The sequence below is a fragment of the Psammomys obesus genome, unplaced genomic scaffold (genome assembly GCF_907164565.1).
Source record: "Psammomys obesus unplaced genomic scaffold, mPsaObe1.curated_primary_1811, whole genome shotgun sequence".
Lineage (NCBI taxonomy): Eukaryota > Metazoa > Chordata > Mammalia > Rodentia > Muridae > Psammomys > Psammomys obesus.
In genome coordinates, this window is record NW_026585895.1 from 45436702 (window position 1) to 45455090 (window position 18389).

The 18389-nt window shown below is 51.2% G+C and overlaps 1 protein-coding gene across 5 annotated transcripts in view; it reads right to left on the reverse strand.

The window, feature by feature from the left end:
• The window catches only part of Dab2ip (DAB2 interacting protein), a 149887-nt gene that overhangs the window by 53200 nt on the left and 78298 nt on the right, over positions 1-18389 (reverse strand). For all 5 annotated transcript variants that reach the window (XM_055599889.1, XM_055599887.1, XM_055599888.1 and 2 more), the window contains exon 3: positions 18134-18273. In XM_055599889.1, coding sequence (XP_055455864.1) covers positions 18134-18273 — 140 coding nt within the window. The remainder of the gene's footprint in view (positions 1-18133; positions 18274-18389) is intronic.

An 18389-nucleotide genomic window follows, 5' to 3' on the forward strand; every position in this document is an offset into this window, starting at 1 on the left:
CGCTATGCCCTTCTTCCACTGAAGCAGGATCACCTCTTAAGCTTCTAATAACTAAGGGGACTACATTTGGGGGCCCATCCTCTCCCTCCCTCAGTCTCTGTCTGCTCCTCTCCTCACCTGCTGCTCCCACCCTTTAGAACTGGTTCCCACTCTCCTTTGTCACCTCCCACAGCCCGCTCAAGAAGACAGAAAGGCTCTAGTCCTCTGAAACCTCATGTCCTCATCCATGTGGTTCCCTCAGTACCCTTGTCCCTGCTTTGCCACCTGAGAGACTGGTTTCTTTCAAACCTCAATTACCATCACCACTTTACCCCTGATTGAGAGCTGGTCCAATTCTTGCTGCCCTCTGCCACAGAGAGCAGTGGGAAGAAGCAGGGCAGGGTGTAAAACCCTTTAGGCACACCCCTTCATCACTTGCGCCAGTGTCCCTCTCTGTGGGTTGAATCTCTATAACCCTGTAACTCAGCTTGGCTATCCAGATTAAGCAGAGGGCAATTTGTAGGGTTGGACTCCCACAGTGTCCCGATGAAACGCTATTCCTATTGAGAACCAGGTCTAAAAGGCACCCAAATGAACAGCTGAAGAGGCTGGGCAAGGGGATTCAGGGAAGCAAGCCCTAAGCAAAGGGTTGGGGACTTGTTGGGTGGGGAGAGCAGAAGGCATCAGGACAGAGAGGACAGGCAGGGAGCACAGGGCGATGGTGTCTTCACTGTAAATTTCATTGATGTCTCTCAAGACTCACACGAGACAGGAATTGCTGTTATCCTCATCTTACAGGTAAGTAGGTAGAGCTGCCGTTTGACAAGGACCCTGACCTGCATATGGCTGAGTAAACAGGGGAGCCCCGGAGGGGGCTGGGCAGCAAGGGCAAGAGTCTGGAGGCTCTTGAGGCTTGTTAAGCTCTTGAAGTCAGCTCTGTTGTCCCTGCAGCCCCACCCTAGAGTATAAAGATAAAAGCCCACGGGGGCACCTGGCAAGGGCATAATGATTACCTGCAAACACATAGTCTGAGGACCCCAGCCCCTCAGCATTCTCTCACTATTTGCCTGAAGCCTGAAAGAGGCTGCTGCTGAGAAGCCAGAGAAAGCAGCCAGTCAGGAGGCATGCTCAGTGGCCACACCACAGGCTGGTGTGGAGCTGTTGCCAGGGCAGCTGAAGAGTCTGCCTGTACAGGCAGAGCACTTTAGCACATGCTCTCTCTCTGGGCTACCAGCACAATGCCCAGCAGCAGCAACCTCAGCTACGGTGTTCAAGCTCCTGAGCCAGAGAACTCAGTGACCAGGGCTTTGGGGCAGGACATCTATCACATGGGACGCCTGCTCCACTGGAGAGTAGGGGGAGGGAGACAGCAGTGCAGGAGAAGCAGAGCTGGGAGGAGAGGGTCAAGGGAAAACAGGCTCTCAAGTGGGCGCCTACCAGGCCAAATCAGACTGGCCCCTGGGGTGGTGATGGTCCAGAGTACTGCTAAGGACTGTATTGTAGTCCAACCTGACACAGGAAGATGAATTCCTAGTGCCATTGAGAAACATGTGAACCTGGACTGAATCCACCCAAGGGCAGATTCGCAAACCCCCTCAAAGCCAGAAACCCATGTGCAGGGTGGCAACCGGAGGGCTAAAGGAGCTTTCTCTAAAACTGTGCTAGGAAGGACGCAGTGCTCCCGAGATGCCTCACATTGACCACACAGGCGCCACTACCCTGTCTGAACCTGTCCCAAGACTCAGGCACGTCAGCAGACTAGCACTCGGGTCTCTTCTGGAGTACTGTCACTTCACGAAATCTCTTAGCCCCTGAGCTATAAGGAAGCTGCTGGTCCACACTGCAGCACACTAAGAATGAACTGACAATGAGTGCTTCTCAGAAGACAGGAGTGTCTGCAGGAGTGTTTGCTCTGACTGTGTCCACAGCAGTCTGCCTGATGCCACCACACTCTTGTCCTGAAACTTGATGGGGGAAAGGAGCTCAAGCTCCCTACTCAGGACATATCCCTGAGGACAGCCTACTGTCTACTCTGACTTAACTGAGCACTGACACATATGAGCACGGTGGCTAGGAGGCCTAGCTAGGACAGAAACAGAGAAGCGTCTCAGCTCCTTTCATGGTCCAGAGAGAAGCAACATCTGTGTGTGAAGGGGCAAACCTTGAGCAGATACCTCTTCCACTTCCCATCTTGCCAAGCCTGTCACCAGGAGAGCCGGGCTCGCCTATGAAGAGACCCAAGCCTGGCACCCAGAGTCAGCACTGCTGTGTGATCCTGGAGCAGCACACTGAGCCCAGGTTGGCTGTGCTCGCTAGTTTCTGTCAATTTGACACACTAGAGTCATCAGGGAATGGCAAGCCTCTCTTAAGGCGATGTTTCTTCAGTCTGCTCTGGGGGCAGTGACATCCCTGAGCAGGTGTGGTCCTTGGTAATAAAAAGAGCAAGCTGAGTGAACCAGAGGGCAAGCCAACAGGCACTTCTTTCCACAGCCTCTGCTTCAATTCCCACTTCCAGGCTCCTGCCATGACTTCCTCCCTTCCTCCCAAAGTTGCTTTTGGTCACAGTGTTTAACACAAGAGGAAGAAGACTGGCTCCCCTCCTTGGGCCACTTCAGTCTCTGTATGGCAGCACACTGGGGCACCAAGCAGGGCCGGGCAGTCCCACAGGAGAATGCCTTGCTGTTTTTTGGAAAGGGAATGGTAGTGGAACAAAGAGCCCCAGCTGGGCCCTTTAACCAACACACATATAAACACTTAGCCTCTAGCCCTGGAGGGCTGCAGTTTATATTTGGCAAGGGGCAGAGAACAGCCAGACGGACCCAAATTTGGGCTGTATCTTGGCTTCTAGCCAGCAGCAGTAGCAAGCATGCCCAGCAAGGTCCTGACACTTCTGAGGCTCAGCAGCCCGCCTGACTCTGTACTACTACCAGTGTCCACAGGGACACACTGAGGCAGGCTCCAGCTGCAAGCAGACCCTGGCACATCCAGCACTGGTTACTCTGTACACTGGTAACTCAGCACCTCAATAGACCAGCTCATAACCCTACCCACAACACTATCACCCAGAAGCCTGGACTGTGGGAGAGGAGGCACACAGGGCTAGCCTCTGGGATCTCAATACTCGGGAGGACTTAGAACTTGAGGGGGATACACACTTCAGAGTAGACCTCAGACATGAGGATCTGGCCTCCCAGGCTGTGCTTCTCTGGCATGGAGATGCTCAGCTATCTCCAGAAAGTAGACAGCATGGCCTCTGGGGCCCTCAATGCCTCTTTTTCGGTGCGCATAGGAAAGGTCACCTCTCCTCATCTACTGCCACCACTTCCAAAACCCTGAGGAGTCCAGAGATCTCCAACCATACTCAGCTGACCCCGCCCCACCACTACCTCTGCAGACAGCCAGCAGGCCCCAGGTTAGCTGGGGTACTAGCAAGGAATAACCGGAAAGGCCTCCTGGGAGGAGATGGGTGTTATTTACAAGGCCTTTTCAAGGCAATTCAATACACTCAGTACTTAGAACATCACAAAACTGTCAGGCTGCCATTAAGAGGAAGTGAAGACCTAGTAAAGAAGAAAAGTCTGGTTTGGCGATACCGAAGCCAACTCCTTGCATCCTACAGACCTCTAGTTCAACATTCTCAGGCAGCTAGCTGCCCGGCAGCTACAGGAATGAAGTTCTTAACACTAGTTACAGATGTACCCACAGGTGCCAGCCTCCTGCAGCACCTGGGCATGCCTTTGGACTTAGGGTTATGCAGGCCCAGGCTTAAACCCAGGCCCTGTCTTTAAGAGCTATATGGCCTTGGGCAAGTCCTTAGATGTCTTCAGCGTTGGTTTCCACACTAAGTATATTTCCCAGACGGCCTGAGGTTTAGGGTCACACATTCTTTCAGTCCCTGGTAGCTAGACCATGGGATGTGCATAAGCTCTTATACCTGCTTTACAAAGCTTTTAGGAACTCACTGTTTCTACTATACTCCCACCGGGTCAAACCCTGAAGGGTCTGGGCTCACTGTCACTGAGCAGTGAGATTATAATGCGCCTGGGGGACACTTTTATCCCAGCCTATCTCCCTTACTAGGCGAGAGGCTGAGGCTAGCTTACCCACCATTGCATATCCCAGTTTTGCCTGATGCCTGACAAGTGACGGGCTGTACCTGGCCGGTGCCCCTTCCCTCAAGACCAGGCCAAAGTTCCTGCATTGTCCAGGCTCCAGTCCCTGCAGCGTCCTGCCCCAGCAGGGGTCTTAGACCTGCTGGCACCTCAAGCACCTCAGCACACCACAGCTGCCTGTCTTCCCACCTTAGAGCTCGGCCTTGCATGACTCTCCAGATTTCTCATAGTAACACCTTCTCAGAGTTTCGGAAGCAAACCAAAGTCATTTGCCAACTATTTTCTCCCATTAATCTCACAATGCATTTGCTATTTTCCTTCCATAATGACTCACTTAGCAGCAACACAGCAATTAGGCAGACCACAGAATATTGATTTTCTAAGTGGAAGAAATGTCAGTACAAACATCATTTCCTGCTTGTCTTCGGCCACCTCTTGCTACATGATGGGGTGAACCTTGGGAGCACTGAGGTGAATCTACTGTCAGGATTCTGGGGCCTCAGATAAGTGCCACTGTGTGATATAAAACAATAACATGATATGATGAAATGATCACATATGCAATCTCAGGTAGACCTCAAAACCCCAGGGGACCTGTCTCAACACACAAGAAAATAGAGTCTGGCCCTGACACAGGTCCATGTGTCCCAAAGCAGAACTCTGCTCATCCTGTGAGTCTGCTCAGCAGTGGCTTGTTTGCAATGGGAATGCAAACAATGATAGGAATCCATTCCCATTTGAGATATATGAAACAGCCAGTCCAAATCCTGACTCACACCTCCACCTCAGTACAATCCCCAAGCATAGCCAAGAGCATGTCCAACCACTCGGCTCAGAAGGGACTGAAGGAAGACAAGCCAGTGAGACACTCCTCCTTTCCCTCCCACCACCATAGTCCAAGACAAATGCCTCTTAGTTTTAGGACACTTCAAATCACCTGACTTTCCCAAAACACAAGGCAAGAGGAAGAAACGTTAGACTGTCAAGAACAGCTGGATGAGTAGGGCATCTGGTAGTCTTGTGCTCACATTGACATGAGGTGCCAAAGCCAACCCCACAGTGGGAAAACTATTAAATTGGGGATTTTGCTAATCCCCACTCCCAGATACTCCAAGCAAGTGGAGAAGACAGCTGGAGGAGCAACAGGTCCCACAGCCCCTCCCAAGCCAACAGACTGACATTTATCCTGGGAGCAAGTGAGTCTTGGTAGCTGCAGGGGAAAGAGTCCCAGGCCCAGCTGGTGAGTATAAATTTAAAATGCAAACTCTGTGCCTTTGGGTGTGATAATTACTCTCTCTGGGCCTCTCTAGTCCATCTGTAAAATGGGATGATGATTCCTCCCCTGTCATAGTCCTAGCTGGTATGAAAGCTAAGTGCTAAATGATCTAGTATGCACACATGCACACTCTCAGAACCCAACATGCGTGCACGCACACATGCACAGCCAGCCAGACACCTATTAGGCAAGCCCAGCAAAAGAGTCGGGGCATGCCAGGGCTGGCAGGTTCAGCTATAACACAATAGCATGGTCTGTTCCCTATGAGCAGGGTGTCCCATTCTAGGGCTATACAGACATATTGAGCAGTCACTGTGGGCAGGAGGCAAAGTAGCCTGCATTCCCTCTTGCAGACTCAGACACACATTAGCACTTCAAGCTGAGGAATCATGCCTCCAAGAAACCTACTTTCTCTGGTTCACTGGATGCTGCCCAACCTGCTTGTACAACAGGATTCCCTCAGACCCAGCACACTTTAACACCTGCAAGAAACTCTCAATAGATACTCCCCCGAGAGTTTTGGACAAATCGAGAGACAAGGAGACCAGGAAGTGTACCCAGGCTTGGAGAAAACAGGACTTTCCCCATTTTCAGCAGCATGTCAGGGCAGTTCCATGCCTCAACCTCCATTTCTGGCAAGAGAAGCAAGAAATCACATACCAGAGGGAACATTCACTTCAAGAGGCAATAAAAAAGGACTAGAAATCTCAAATGGAATCTCCTCCAGGCTACTTTGGAAGTCCAGAAACTGGGAGACTGGAATTCTGAAAGATACCAAGCAGATATGCCTCCCTCCCCCTCTCCTACTCCTACTTGAAAACCTAGCCATAAGTAAGCAGAATGACCTTCCAGCTTCCAGAAAGGGGGCTGGGCCCCTCCAACATTGGTTACACATCTGAGAAGACTATATAGAAACAGAGAAATCAGACAGGACATAGACTCATGACCCACATGTGGCAGAGATCCCATTTGTGGATCCCACAGGGGTATGGCCAGCACAAGAGCCATGTGGATTTAACAGTAGCCACTCCCCCAAAACATTCAGTGCTCCCATTTTTCTCTCAGAGGGCTCCTTGAAAGGTCAAGGACTCCAGGAACCATTGGCTCCTCTGGAAGAGCTCCTACATTCATGGCAGACCCATCCATAATAGTGCAGACTTTGCTCCCAGCAAGGACAGTGCCTTATTAATTATTCAGAGGACAGTACAATTATGCAAATCTGTGGACAGCCTCTGCCCAACTACTTCCTTCTGCATAGTGCCTGAGGGGAAAGGGAGACCCAGAGTGAGAGCTGCTGCGTACAGGCGAGCCACTAATCCCATAAAAGGGACAGCAACTCCTAATATCCTGGCTAAGATTAGTACTGGTCAAACCAGCAACCCATGGATGGATGGACGAACTGACAAACCAGCAGTCAGCCAGACATAGAAAGGCATACACACACACACACACACACACACACACACACACACACACACACACACACACACACACACACACCAGAGTTGGAAACTGCTTTGAAGAAAAATTCTGAGTACCTTACAATAACTTTTTCCAACACATCACCCTGCCACTTGAGCCAGCAGCACCCATATAACAAGGCTCACTCCTGCAGGTCCTGAAGGCAGGGAATGCATCCAAAGTTCCATCTTAAAACCATGCTTCTGAGAGGCATGAGAGGCTTCTGAGAGGGAACACCTCAAGCTAATGTTTACCAAATGATGTTCTGCAGAACACTCCTGCAGACGTCCACAGCTGCTCCTGGGTTGGGGCAGGGGCAGGGAATTCTGGATTAAATAAATCAGAACTGGTGTCTTAACTGCATGATCTCTCAAAGGCTCTAACCCTCTGGGGTAGGGAAACAAAGAACTTCTGCAGAAGACAACATGTATTCCCACATTTAGGAACCTATGAAAACAATTTTGAGATCACCCCCCACCGCCGGGTGGCTTTAGGCTAGGAAATCTTATCTCCCCAATCCAGTACCTCCAGCAAGAAACATTCTTATGGGCGCAGAGTGTGATAGACCACAGCGCAGGTCCTTCCCCTAGTCTGAAGAGACAGTAAATGTCACCAAGTTCCTTGCAGGCAGCTAGCCACAGGCTCTGAAATACCTCGAAGTTGGTTTTCATGACCCTATGCACAGCACCAAAGCTGTACAGCATAAACTACAGGGCAAAGAGGAGGCCACCTCAGGTAACCTGGACCGGGCCGGTGGCCTACAGCCCAGATAGCAAGCCCTCCAGAGCTGGAGTAAAGTGGGCAAGAGGTTAACTATTCACCAGCACTGTATCTCTGCCCTGACCCTCCAAGGCAGTGAGTGATCAAAGGCAGGGAGTGGAGTGCTATGAAAGCCAATCACCCAGCACCCCAACAGCTACTGCTCATCAGCACCATCCCAAGAAGACAAGAACTAGGAAGTTATTCAGAGCAATGGAGGAACCATAAACAGCTGACATTCGCCAAGCCGCACTCCACCTGAGACACTCATCCATCTCCACTGCCTACCTCCCTCCCGGGACCAGCATAATATCCTCTTACAGAGCCCCTGGTGGCCTAGAGACACCCCCCAAAAAACCTTCCTGCAGCTCAGGACAGAGTGAAATACTCTGGAGAAACCCAAGTATAATCTCTGCTAATCACTGGCACGTGACTTACCTTTGAGAACCTTAATTTAGTCATCTGCAAAATTGAGGGAAGGCAGCACTACCCAGCGGCTATAAAGCTCAGACCCTGGAGACAGGAGCTGGACTGCTTGGGTTTGGACCCTAGCTCTGCAACAAGAGTGCATGTGGCGTGGCCTGTCCTGAGAATGAAGTGCTGAGGAAGGGCCTGGCCTGGAAGATGGCTCAGGATGTGAGCCTGTGCAATAGAGGCCCCTGACTCTGAATCCAGGGAGCCTAAATCTACTTTCCTGTCTGAGGCCAGTCTCATCAAACAGGGAGGATAAAGCAGGAGTAGGCCAGATCATCAGCAACGGTATATGTTCACCACCTCATGCCTGGCACAGGGTTTTCCACGTGGAAGGCGTTGCTGATATTAACAATGTCAGAACATGTAACATGAACATGTGAGCGGAAACCACATGGAAGACAGCAGAGAGAGGGCTTGCCAGACAGGGCAGGCCTGGGACTCTATTCTCTCCTCTGTAAGGTGGGGATGGTAGTGGTGAAACGCAGAACTATGTAATAGACTGAGCAGAGTCAATCTTGCGTAGCTACTTAGTGGTGCTGGGTGGTGCCACCCCAGCATCAAGAGAAGCCTGCCATGTGGACAGCAAGATCAAAGCCATCTGCATCCCGCCCAGTTACGATAGTCCATCAAGTTCCAAGGGTTTCCCGACCTAAATGCAATGACCCAAAGCCCAGGAAAGACTTCACCTGCTGACCCGCCAGTGTGCCCCCCTCCAGGAACCCTGGGCCTGCTTTACTAACACAGAATTTGAGACTTGGAGGGAAACAGCAGGTAGCCCTGGGCCTCAAACAGTCTCAGCGGGATGACTCCTTCGCATGTGCTAGTGTGAGAACTATAGGGACAGGGCCTCAAACAGGCAACCAGGGGTACACATTCCAAGACCCAGCCTCGTGAGCCAGGCCCCCTCAGCCCTCTCACCCACCGTGCAGTGGGTGACCTGGCACCATCTGGCCACATTCCCTCCTCTGGGCTGTGCTCAAAGAGCTCTCTCTGGTGAGGACAGGACACCCCTCCAGGCCTAGAACACTGACTTGTCCTGCCCCAAGGGCTTTGACTTACTGGAACTATGCTTGAATGACATGGCTGCCACTTACTTCATCCTGCTAAGTCTGTGCACCCCATCTTCACAGCTAGAACCAGGGAGTAAGGAATGAGTTCTGGTGACTGGTGTGGGCTCAATTCTGAACCTGGAGATACAGACAAGTATGACTTCAGCTTTGTGCCACCCCTACCCTCTCTGAGTTGACTCACCCGAAGACCAGGGCCTCAGTGCCTGGCCTCATCCAAGCACCTTCAGGCAGCCCAGAACCCTGGTGCAACAGCAACCACCAGTGTGAGAAACCCACCACAGCAGGAGAGCAAGTGCCCTCTTGGCAAGAGCCACACACTGCCTTGTGGAGAAACTTCACTCAGCGCTGTCTCTTTCTTTGACCCTGAACTTATTTCTAACAAGAGGGCTCCTGATTTAGGATAGTCTTTCAGACAGCATTAGAGCTTTGAGCAAATGGCAGGAACAGATAAGGGTGGGATCTCAGCTCTGGTTGGGCTCTGGCCAGGGAATGAACTAACAGCCTGAGCAGGGCCCTCATCTGAAGCATGACATGGGGTCACTCACACACTGGGCTTCAGTTTCTACATCTGTGAAATGGGAAACAAACCCCCACTGCAGTGAGGAATCACGAACACAGCACCAGATATGCTTAGACAAGCCACCAGTGCACAGCTGGGTCACAATCTTTGCCCCCCCTACAGTGGTCTTTAACTTTGGGCAACAGTTCTCAGACTTTGAGGAAATGTAATCCAGCAGGTCTAGGGTGGGGCCCAAGAACCTGTATTTTATCAGGTGACCCTTCCTCTACCTTGAGCGTCTATACAAACTCCATCCCAGCCACCTCTGGGACTGAGTTTCCTGACTGCAGCCTGGGGGTCAGGGGTTGGAGCTCTAAAGAAGGCATAAAGGGGAACAGAACAGGGGAGGTGGGACCAGGAACAACCCATTAATAAATCTCCTCCCCAGCCAGAAACAGTAATTGTTGAGGCTTGGCCATTCTTCATGTGTTAACAATCTGCAGCTGCAATACGACGCTCTGATTATGAATGTCAAAAAGACAGAGCATGAAATTAACTTCCTCTTAGTCAGTGGGCACAGAGAGATGCTACACTAATTCACTGCCCTCAACTCTCTACAACAATGTCGCATCTTATCAGGGCGTGTGCTACCCTGGTATCATCTATAGCTCTGCCCAATGTGTTCTTTTACCATCAGGCTGGGCTGACTACACCCTGCTTGTTCAGAACAGCAGGCAGGAGGGGTTAACAGAGAAGGGGAAGTTGCCAGGGCAGCTGAGAGAGGGTTGAAGGGCCCTCTCACCCAGCTCCCTAGTTGGAGCTTCCCATTGTAAAAAGGAGGGAGGCTGCTGCACGGAACAGCTCACCTTGCAGGTAACACATGCAGGAGATATTAGTTGCTACAGCACTACAGCAAGGGCCCCAAGCAATGAGAACACTGAACTCAGAGCCATGCCTGTGACTGGTGCAGCCCCTGCTCCAGCCTGGCCACAGCACCAAGATACCCACAAGCGCCAGCAGAAGGCAGTTAGCAAAAGCCTGCTAGGTTACCCTTTGGGGGATGCTCCAAGGAACAGGCCCTTGAGGCTGCCCACTGGCCTTCTCTCAGCATATGCAAGGTTACCCACTGGGAATACTGAGTATTTCCATGCAGGACACAGCACTGTCAGGATTGACAGGCATGTAGGCCTCCTGAGCAGGCAAAGGCATTCTTGGCATGTTGCTAGAATCAGGCTTAACCTCCAGTTTTGGGGTCAGGTAGCCTAAAAATGTCCAGGAAGTCCCCAGGAAAGGTATCAGGTTGGACACTCTCTTCCTCACTCTCCCGAGATCTTACCCCACTATGTGCCTAGCACACACAGGACTTGTAGCGCCTAAGTGATGGCTTTCATGAGTATCTGTATCCCAACTTCCAAAACAAGTCTTATGTGTATAAGCAGAATAGCACAAGGGGTGAACTGCCACATGCTCCCATGAGGCTTGGAGGCTCTCTAATTCAGAAGGGAATGGGGAAGCAGGGACAGCAGGGCTGGGAGGGGCCACTTCCACGTCATCTGCATCATAGAGTCCCCTCTGAGCCTTTCTTAGCTAAGAGCCACACAGGATCATAATGAGAAGGGGACTACTGAGGAAGATGGCCTGCCTACATTACTCACAGAGCAGATGACAGCACATAACCAAGTATAGGCTTACCTATACATGGACTACATGGGCACTGAAGGGGTCTGAGGGCAAGGAGCTGAGCCCTTGGTGTTGCCTGGCCATGGCAGCTACCTAGGTTCTGCTTGGGATAAGGGAGCATACCCCTTGCATAGGGTGAGAAAAAAAGGGACAGTTTCACAGAAGAAAGTCCAGCAAGCCCAGAGAGAACAGGTCTCAGGCATGTCACCTGGGGGCTCTAAGGATGGAATGGCTTCTGTTCAATCCAGGCCTGCTGCCTACATCCGCTCACAAAGTTACTACCCGATAGGATGCTAGTCAGGTCCCCCTTCCAGACAGACTTATAGATGGCAGAAATCTGTACTCAGCAGAGCTCCTCTGGGGAAGGGGCACCTTGTCCTTCACATTCTCACAGAGCACAGGGCTGACAGCTCTGGGCAGGGAGAAGCCAAAGGCTGGTAGCCACCCTGGAAGGCACCACACCAGTCAGGGAGGTACGTGGTTTTCCTTCTTTCCTTTTCAGTCTCTCTATGATCTCTAGTTTGTTTCTGTGGTCTTCAGAAATAGTCGTTAATTAGAGCCCTGTAATTAACTTTCTGGCTCAAATAATATTTTGCAAAGGAATTCCATTAAAGAGTCCATCTGCATATCCTCTGATATGGGGCCTGGAAATAGGCAAGGCTGCTTAGGGGGAGAAGTCCCATGAGGCTGGCTGTCACCAGGACCTGGGCTCTGCTTTGCATGTGAGGTTAAGAGGGAGTCAAAGGGCTGCTGCTGAGTAAGTTATCCCCAAGAAGTTAGGCAGCTTGTTCACAAAGCAAGCCAGTATGTCCACATGCCCAGATAAAACTGCGTATGTGGATGGAAATGTGCATATGAACAACCAAACACAGAATATACACACAGAGAGAACACAGCACACACACACACAGAAAACACACAATAATAATACTGTAGCCAGCACTTACTGAGTACTTAGACTGAATCATTTGTTTATATTTGATCTATAGAAATCCTAAAATTTTATATGGGCTAATCCAACAGGGTGCCAAGCTGTTCTGTTGTTTGTATGTATGTATGTATGTATACCATAAATATATATTATTTATATAAATAAATAAAAATAAATATATTTAAATATATAGCTATTTAAAAATACAGACATATGCAAAAATACTTCTGTGTCATGCACATATACCTTCCTGAGGACAAATGTACACTTGCAAAATATATAAAAAGTTTGCAGATGTGCATGTGCTTGTTCAAAGAAAGGCTTATCCAGCCTCTGAAACTTTAGCTGGGCAGCCTGGGGCTGATCACTAGCTAATTTCTACCATTCCTTAAAATATTACCTAGCTCAGATCTCTAGAAGGCACACAAGGGAGCCGCAGATATAAAAGGAAGGCAATAAAAATGAGAAAGCAAAAATAAATTGGCTGTTCCATGCATCCAGGTTGCATTCTGTGGCTTCCCTCTCCTCCGGAGCTGAGGCTTAGAATCATGCACATGGCTCTTCTTAGATTTGCCTGTGCTCATGAGGCGCCAGGTAAAGTGCCGCATAGGGAGGCCATCTGATTACAAAAGGCCTGGCTGTTACGTGGCCTCAGTTTCCCAAGACCTTTCAGCCCCTTCTCTGCAGGCCTACCATGAAAGACAGATGTCCTCTCCAAGAAGCATGCAAATTTAAGCTTCCTCATAATGATTATTGGCTTAAGAATTAGATCTGATTCCCATATGTAGGGGAAGGGGGAGGGGAGGAGGAAAGAGATGAGAGCCAGGTGAGCCTGTCTCCTCAGGAATTAATGAAGTTCCTGATAGAGCTCATATAAATGTAGGGCCTGCACACACAAGGCCTCCCATGCTGAGGAAAGCAAGACAAGGCAAAGGGTCCTGCAAAAGGTTCTGTGGGAAAATTCAAAACACAAGGACAGAAGAGGTGAGTCTTGGAGGAAACAGCACCGCTGGCCACTTGCCTTGGGAGAGAAGTCAGCACCTGACCACTCACAAGCAATTAATACAAATTAAGAAATGTCATTTTTCTGTCTCTCCAACATTAAAGAGACCATTTTAATTGACAGACAGCTCATCTCTTAGAAGGTATAAAGAAACACCAACAGGTAGTCACTCTTAAAACTCACTGGCATAGGATAAACATTACAGGATTTTGATAAGCTTTTTTTTGTTGTTAAAAACTTCAAACTTCATATTCTTTGACTTAGTAATTCTAAAACATCGTATGGGAAAATGAGAGAGGCAGACAAAAGTGAATGCTCTGGGCTTTAAATTAATAAAGAAAAGGTAAATCTAGATGCTTTAAAATAGGTAAGGATGGCTCAAAAGGAGCTGGAACATGGACATTTACAGTATCTTTGTAAAATACACAGAAAAGGGGCCAGGAGGTGGTGGTGCACGCCTTTAATCTCAGCACTCAGGAGGCAGATGCAAGCAGATCTCTGTGAGTTCAAGGTCAGCCTGGTCTAAAGAGTGAGTCCAGAACAGCCAGGGCTACATGAAGAAATCCTGTCTCAAAACAAAAAGAAAAAAGAAAAAAAAAAGTGTGTGTGCACATACAAAGGTCTTCACTCCCAGGTGTGGACGCAAAAAAAAGGGCCCTTTACCCAGGCCTCTCTCTTTGCTTTGTTCAAAGTTAACAATAATCTCCATTTTAACTCAACTCTTCCTACCAGGAGTAGCAGCATCTACAATCACTCTACAATTTTGAAATGATACCACATGACTGATTTTGTCAGTCCCAGCCTTATAGATGAGAAAACTGAGATGGACCAAACAAAATGGCTTCCTCCTACTGATACTTGCTGACATTCTACAGTTAGGCTAAATTCTTTCACACATTATGTTTTCCTTAATCAAATTTTAAAAACATTTAAGAAATGTGTGAGGCCCAGCACTAAATGTTAAGAAAACCAAATGGAATAAGACAGGAACTTGTTATTAAATATTGAATATCAATATCTCCATCATAAATTTCATTGTGCCCACTTTGTAGATGTATAAAACTGAGGCTCCCAAAGCCTGAGACTTGCTGCTGCAGGAATGCCTTCAAAGCCAAAGCTCACATCCTCCCATTATACGTAGTAACTGTCTAAACTGCGTCTTACAGTCACTATACTTCACAGACCAGTCCCAAGGAAAAGCAGACAAAGACCTCACACCACCCCCTGTGCCCATCAGGGAAGGAAGGACCACATCCACTCTGGCCTGGGTACCAGCCCTCCTGAGCCTATAAAGGCTGAACTTCAACCTCCTGTTCTTCATCCAGCTTCCTGTTTCTTCCTCCAGGAAAGACCTCACTCTGGAGACAGAATTCATATCTGATCTGCCTACTCAGGGCCAGTTGAGGGGTCCCTGTAACAACCCCCACCCTCAACTTCCAATTAGCTTCCCTCCCTGGTTCTATACACCTGGAATCCCTCCAAGAGGAAGTCTCAGGTGGGGAAACGGAGCTCCACACACAGTGTTCCTGGAAGGAACACTGAAGCGCTACATGTGTGCACACCAGCCCTGCCTAGCTGTACCTGAACACACTGCACTTCCTAGCTAAGTGCTACACCAGGCCAACTGGCAAGAATGAGAGGGGCACTGCCACTTCCGGAGCAGACAGAAGACAGCTAGGTGGCGATACACGTTCTGAATGTGTGTGTGTGTGGGGGGGGGGGCAGAGTTGCCTAGAAATGGTGTCAGGAGAAAAGGGGATAAGGATGTCAGCTGACCTCCTAGCTCAGGAGCATTAATAAGTGAACTTGGTTCTGAGAAGGCAGAGCCACCATACTCTTGATTGCTTTCACCAACATTAAAACCACCCTGTAAATGAAGTGGCAACACCTCCAGCCTGCACAAGGAAGTGTTCTGCCAGCACCCTGCTCACCTGGAAAGTGCTCTGGCCAGCACTCATTTCTGCTATCCAGGAGAAATGATTACCTGTCCCTGGTGCTTACTGCCAAAGCCTCCAAAGAAGAAATGAGCGTCTGACAGGCCTGGAGATCATGGAAACTGCTTAGAACTCTCCCCTGAAGCCATGTTCAGTGGAACAAGTACAAAGGCTCAAACCTGTCTTGTAGCCCCTAAGCCCCAAGTCCCTGCTGGCCTGACCCAAGCCTCACACCAAACAGCAGCAGCCCACACCTAGGGCAGACTTCTTTCCCAAGAATCCCAAAGATTCCAGCATAGAACCAGCAGGTTTCTAGCTCTGGGTGGAGAATACCAGAACAAAAAAGGACCTGTCCAACACAGCAGTCTGCAGAGCACACAGACAGCATGCAACAATGCCTCTTTAGCAGCTATGCAAACTAGACTGATTCACCCACAGTCAAGACTCGCAGGACTGACTAGATAGCCCTATACTGTTCATCTACATGGGAGGGCCACTAGGATCAGAGCTCATGCATGAAACCCCGCAAGCCTCTATTCCTCTTCCCATCCTTGTCCTTCTACTCCATGATTGGTGTCTCTGTATTTATCCCAGAGAAAGGCATGGCAGTCAGTGGGAGTGCTGTGGAGAGGGGAGTCAATCTCTCCTGGCTTGATTCCTTCTACTCCACTTGGGCAACACAACACCCACAAGAATGAAGAGGCACCTCTCCACTCACCCAGGTTTAGCCATGAAATTAGGGGGTGGGAGTAGATTCACAACAGTTGGTGTTTACTCACTGAACTCCAGAGAACGATGACTCCAGGGACTGCCCCAGAGAAACATCTGCCCATTCACCCAACAGCAACCAACAGATGTATTCCTGAACAAAGCAACAAATCAAGAGACCCGAGGCCTGGCAAATCCCATTTCAGCTTCCAGACTGGATAGAGGAATTCAAACCCAGTCTTCCTGACTGTTCCATGGGAAACCCAAATCTTCTTCCAGTGAAGCCACCAGGCCATATTTTGTTTACAGAAAATTCCAAAGACAATTCCACACGACTGCCAGTGATGTGCAGCTCCTCTTGCTGCCGGTCACATTTCCAGAAATGGATGTGTGGCTTCACTCTCAAACCCGACTCTACCTCCCCCTGCATGTAATAACGCTAACCTGAGACCTGGCTGCACAGGATGTTCCCGAGGTCATCTTAGCGGAACCCTGACTCTGGCTAGGGTTGCCAGTCAAGCACTTGCTGGTGCGGCTTCCCAGCGGTGGAAGGTAAACACGGCATGCGTGCCGCTTGCTCTCAAGAGGGCAGACAACACTCAGAGACCTGGGCTGCCTGCTGTCTCTCCTGCTCCCAGATAACCGCCACATGCACACAAAAAGGGGGTACGTACACAAGCCCCCGCATTCGAGAGCAGAGGGTCCGGACCCCTGCCAGGGAAAGCGCGGAGAAAGGCATGTTCTTGGGAGAGACAGCCGGAGGTGGGGGCCGGAGGAGGGAGGAAGGCAGCAAACCGGGTGGCCTGCCGCCCAGACAGACAATAATAACAAAGATGGGAATGTAGATTCAAAGACGCAGTGACTGCACCCAGCATGGAGCTCTGACCTGGCTGCATCTTCCTGCCAGGGAACGCCTGGTCCCCTGGGGCACCATAGCCATAAGTGAAAAGCTGGGGGGGGGGAGCCTGCCTTAGGCTGAGCTTGGCAGCCCGGGCAGTGCAGACAGTGCTGGGGATACACTGGGCTGATGGACATGAGAGGTCTACTGGGATGTGGGATGTGTGCTCTGGGAAACAGGTTAGGTGTCAGTTAAACATCCCTCCACCTTGGGCAGGAGTTAAAATAACTTGGGCTCCTTTGCTTGCTGGAACCAAGGAGGAAAGGAGAGACATTATCAATTCTACCTGTGCCTTCCACACAAGAAGTGCCAAATGCTAAAACGGACACAGATCTAGGAAGGCAGATGCCAGTAGCCTAAGATGTTGGGGCTGAATGCTGAAAAGGCTCCTTGGAGCCTCCTGGCTCCTTCACCTCCACGACACGTTCTAACTGGCATAGGAATCCATCACTGTGCCTTTGCCTAAGTGGAAAGGTGCCTGTGGCTGACACGACTCAAGGAGGAGAAAACCAGGGCCCCCAGAGGCTGTGCCCGCCCAGTGCCCCCGCACGGACAGGATGGCTTGCCCTTGCGAGCTGAAGCCTGCACGTTGCTAGTGACTCCAGAGCAGGCTCAACAACCTCCACCTCTCCCCTCCGCCCTACAAGCCACCTCCCCCTGGAATTTCCACACCTGCTCCAGGCTTGCCCAGAAGGAAGCAGGGAATAGGAGACACCCCTGGGAGCGGGAGGTAAAGGAGGGGAGCAGCTGCCCAGACTGTATGGGGAAGGCCCATATTCCCAGGTCTCAGGTTATGGCCATCAACCCACCGCCTGGGCACTGCCCGCTCGGCTCGCCCCAACCCCCAGCGGAGCACGTGCCCTACTTAGCGCAGATGTGCCCCCTAAGCGGCCCAGCCCCCTGCTCCTCCCCTCCAGATGTTCACCCTTTTCCGCGCCACGAGCGCAGCCGGGTCTGGGCAAAACCCAGCCGAAAATGCCTTTTGTATCGGACACCGAGGGACTCGGCAGGCCGGGGGATGGTTCCTGAGGGTGGAGGCGCCACTTCCGTCCCTACCTCCAGGCATCGCACGGCCGGGGAAACAATGCCCACCTCCGCCAGACGAGGCAGGACCCCACATGCCCGAGAAGGCACTTGCTGCCTGGCCTCAGCCCGGACCTCCGGCACCCTCCTCGCTGCAGCCGGTGGGGGCAACGAAGCGTGCAACCCCGGTCTCCCGGCCCGACGGGGACCCCGCTTTTAGAGTTCCCGGAGGCCGGCGAGGCGTCACTCCCGCGGGAGCGTGCCCTGCCCGGCTCCGGCTTTGTCCCCGCGCCCTCGGGGCGCAGCCGGGGCGGCGGCGGGCTCACCTCTCATTGTCCGCGGCGGCGGCGGCGGCGGCTGCGCTCCGGAACCCCGGCAGGATGTGGCGGAAGCTGTGGTTGCGGTCCAGCTTGGGCTGGCTCTTGGTGCGCTTGATGGAGCCCTTGAGGCGGCGGCTGAGGAAGCCCTGCGCGCGGGGCGACAAGAGGGGGAAGGGGAGGCGGGGTTAGCGCGGCGGCGGCGGGCCGGGACCCGCACCCTCGCGGCCCACGGCGGGCCGGGCTCGGCCCCAGCAGCTCGCGG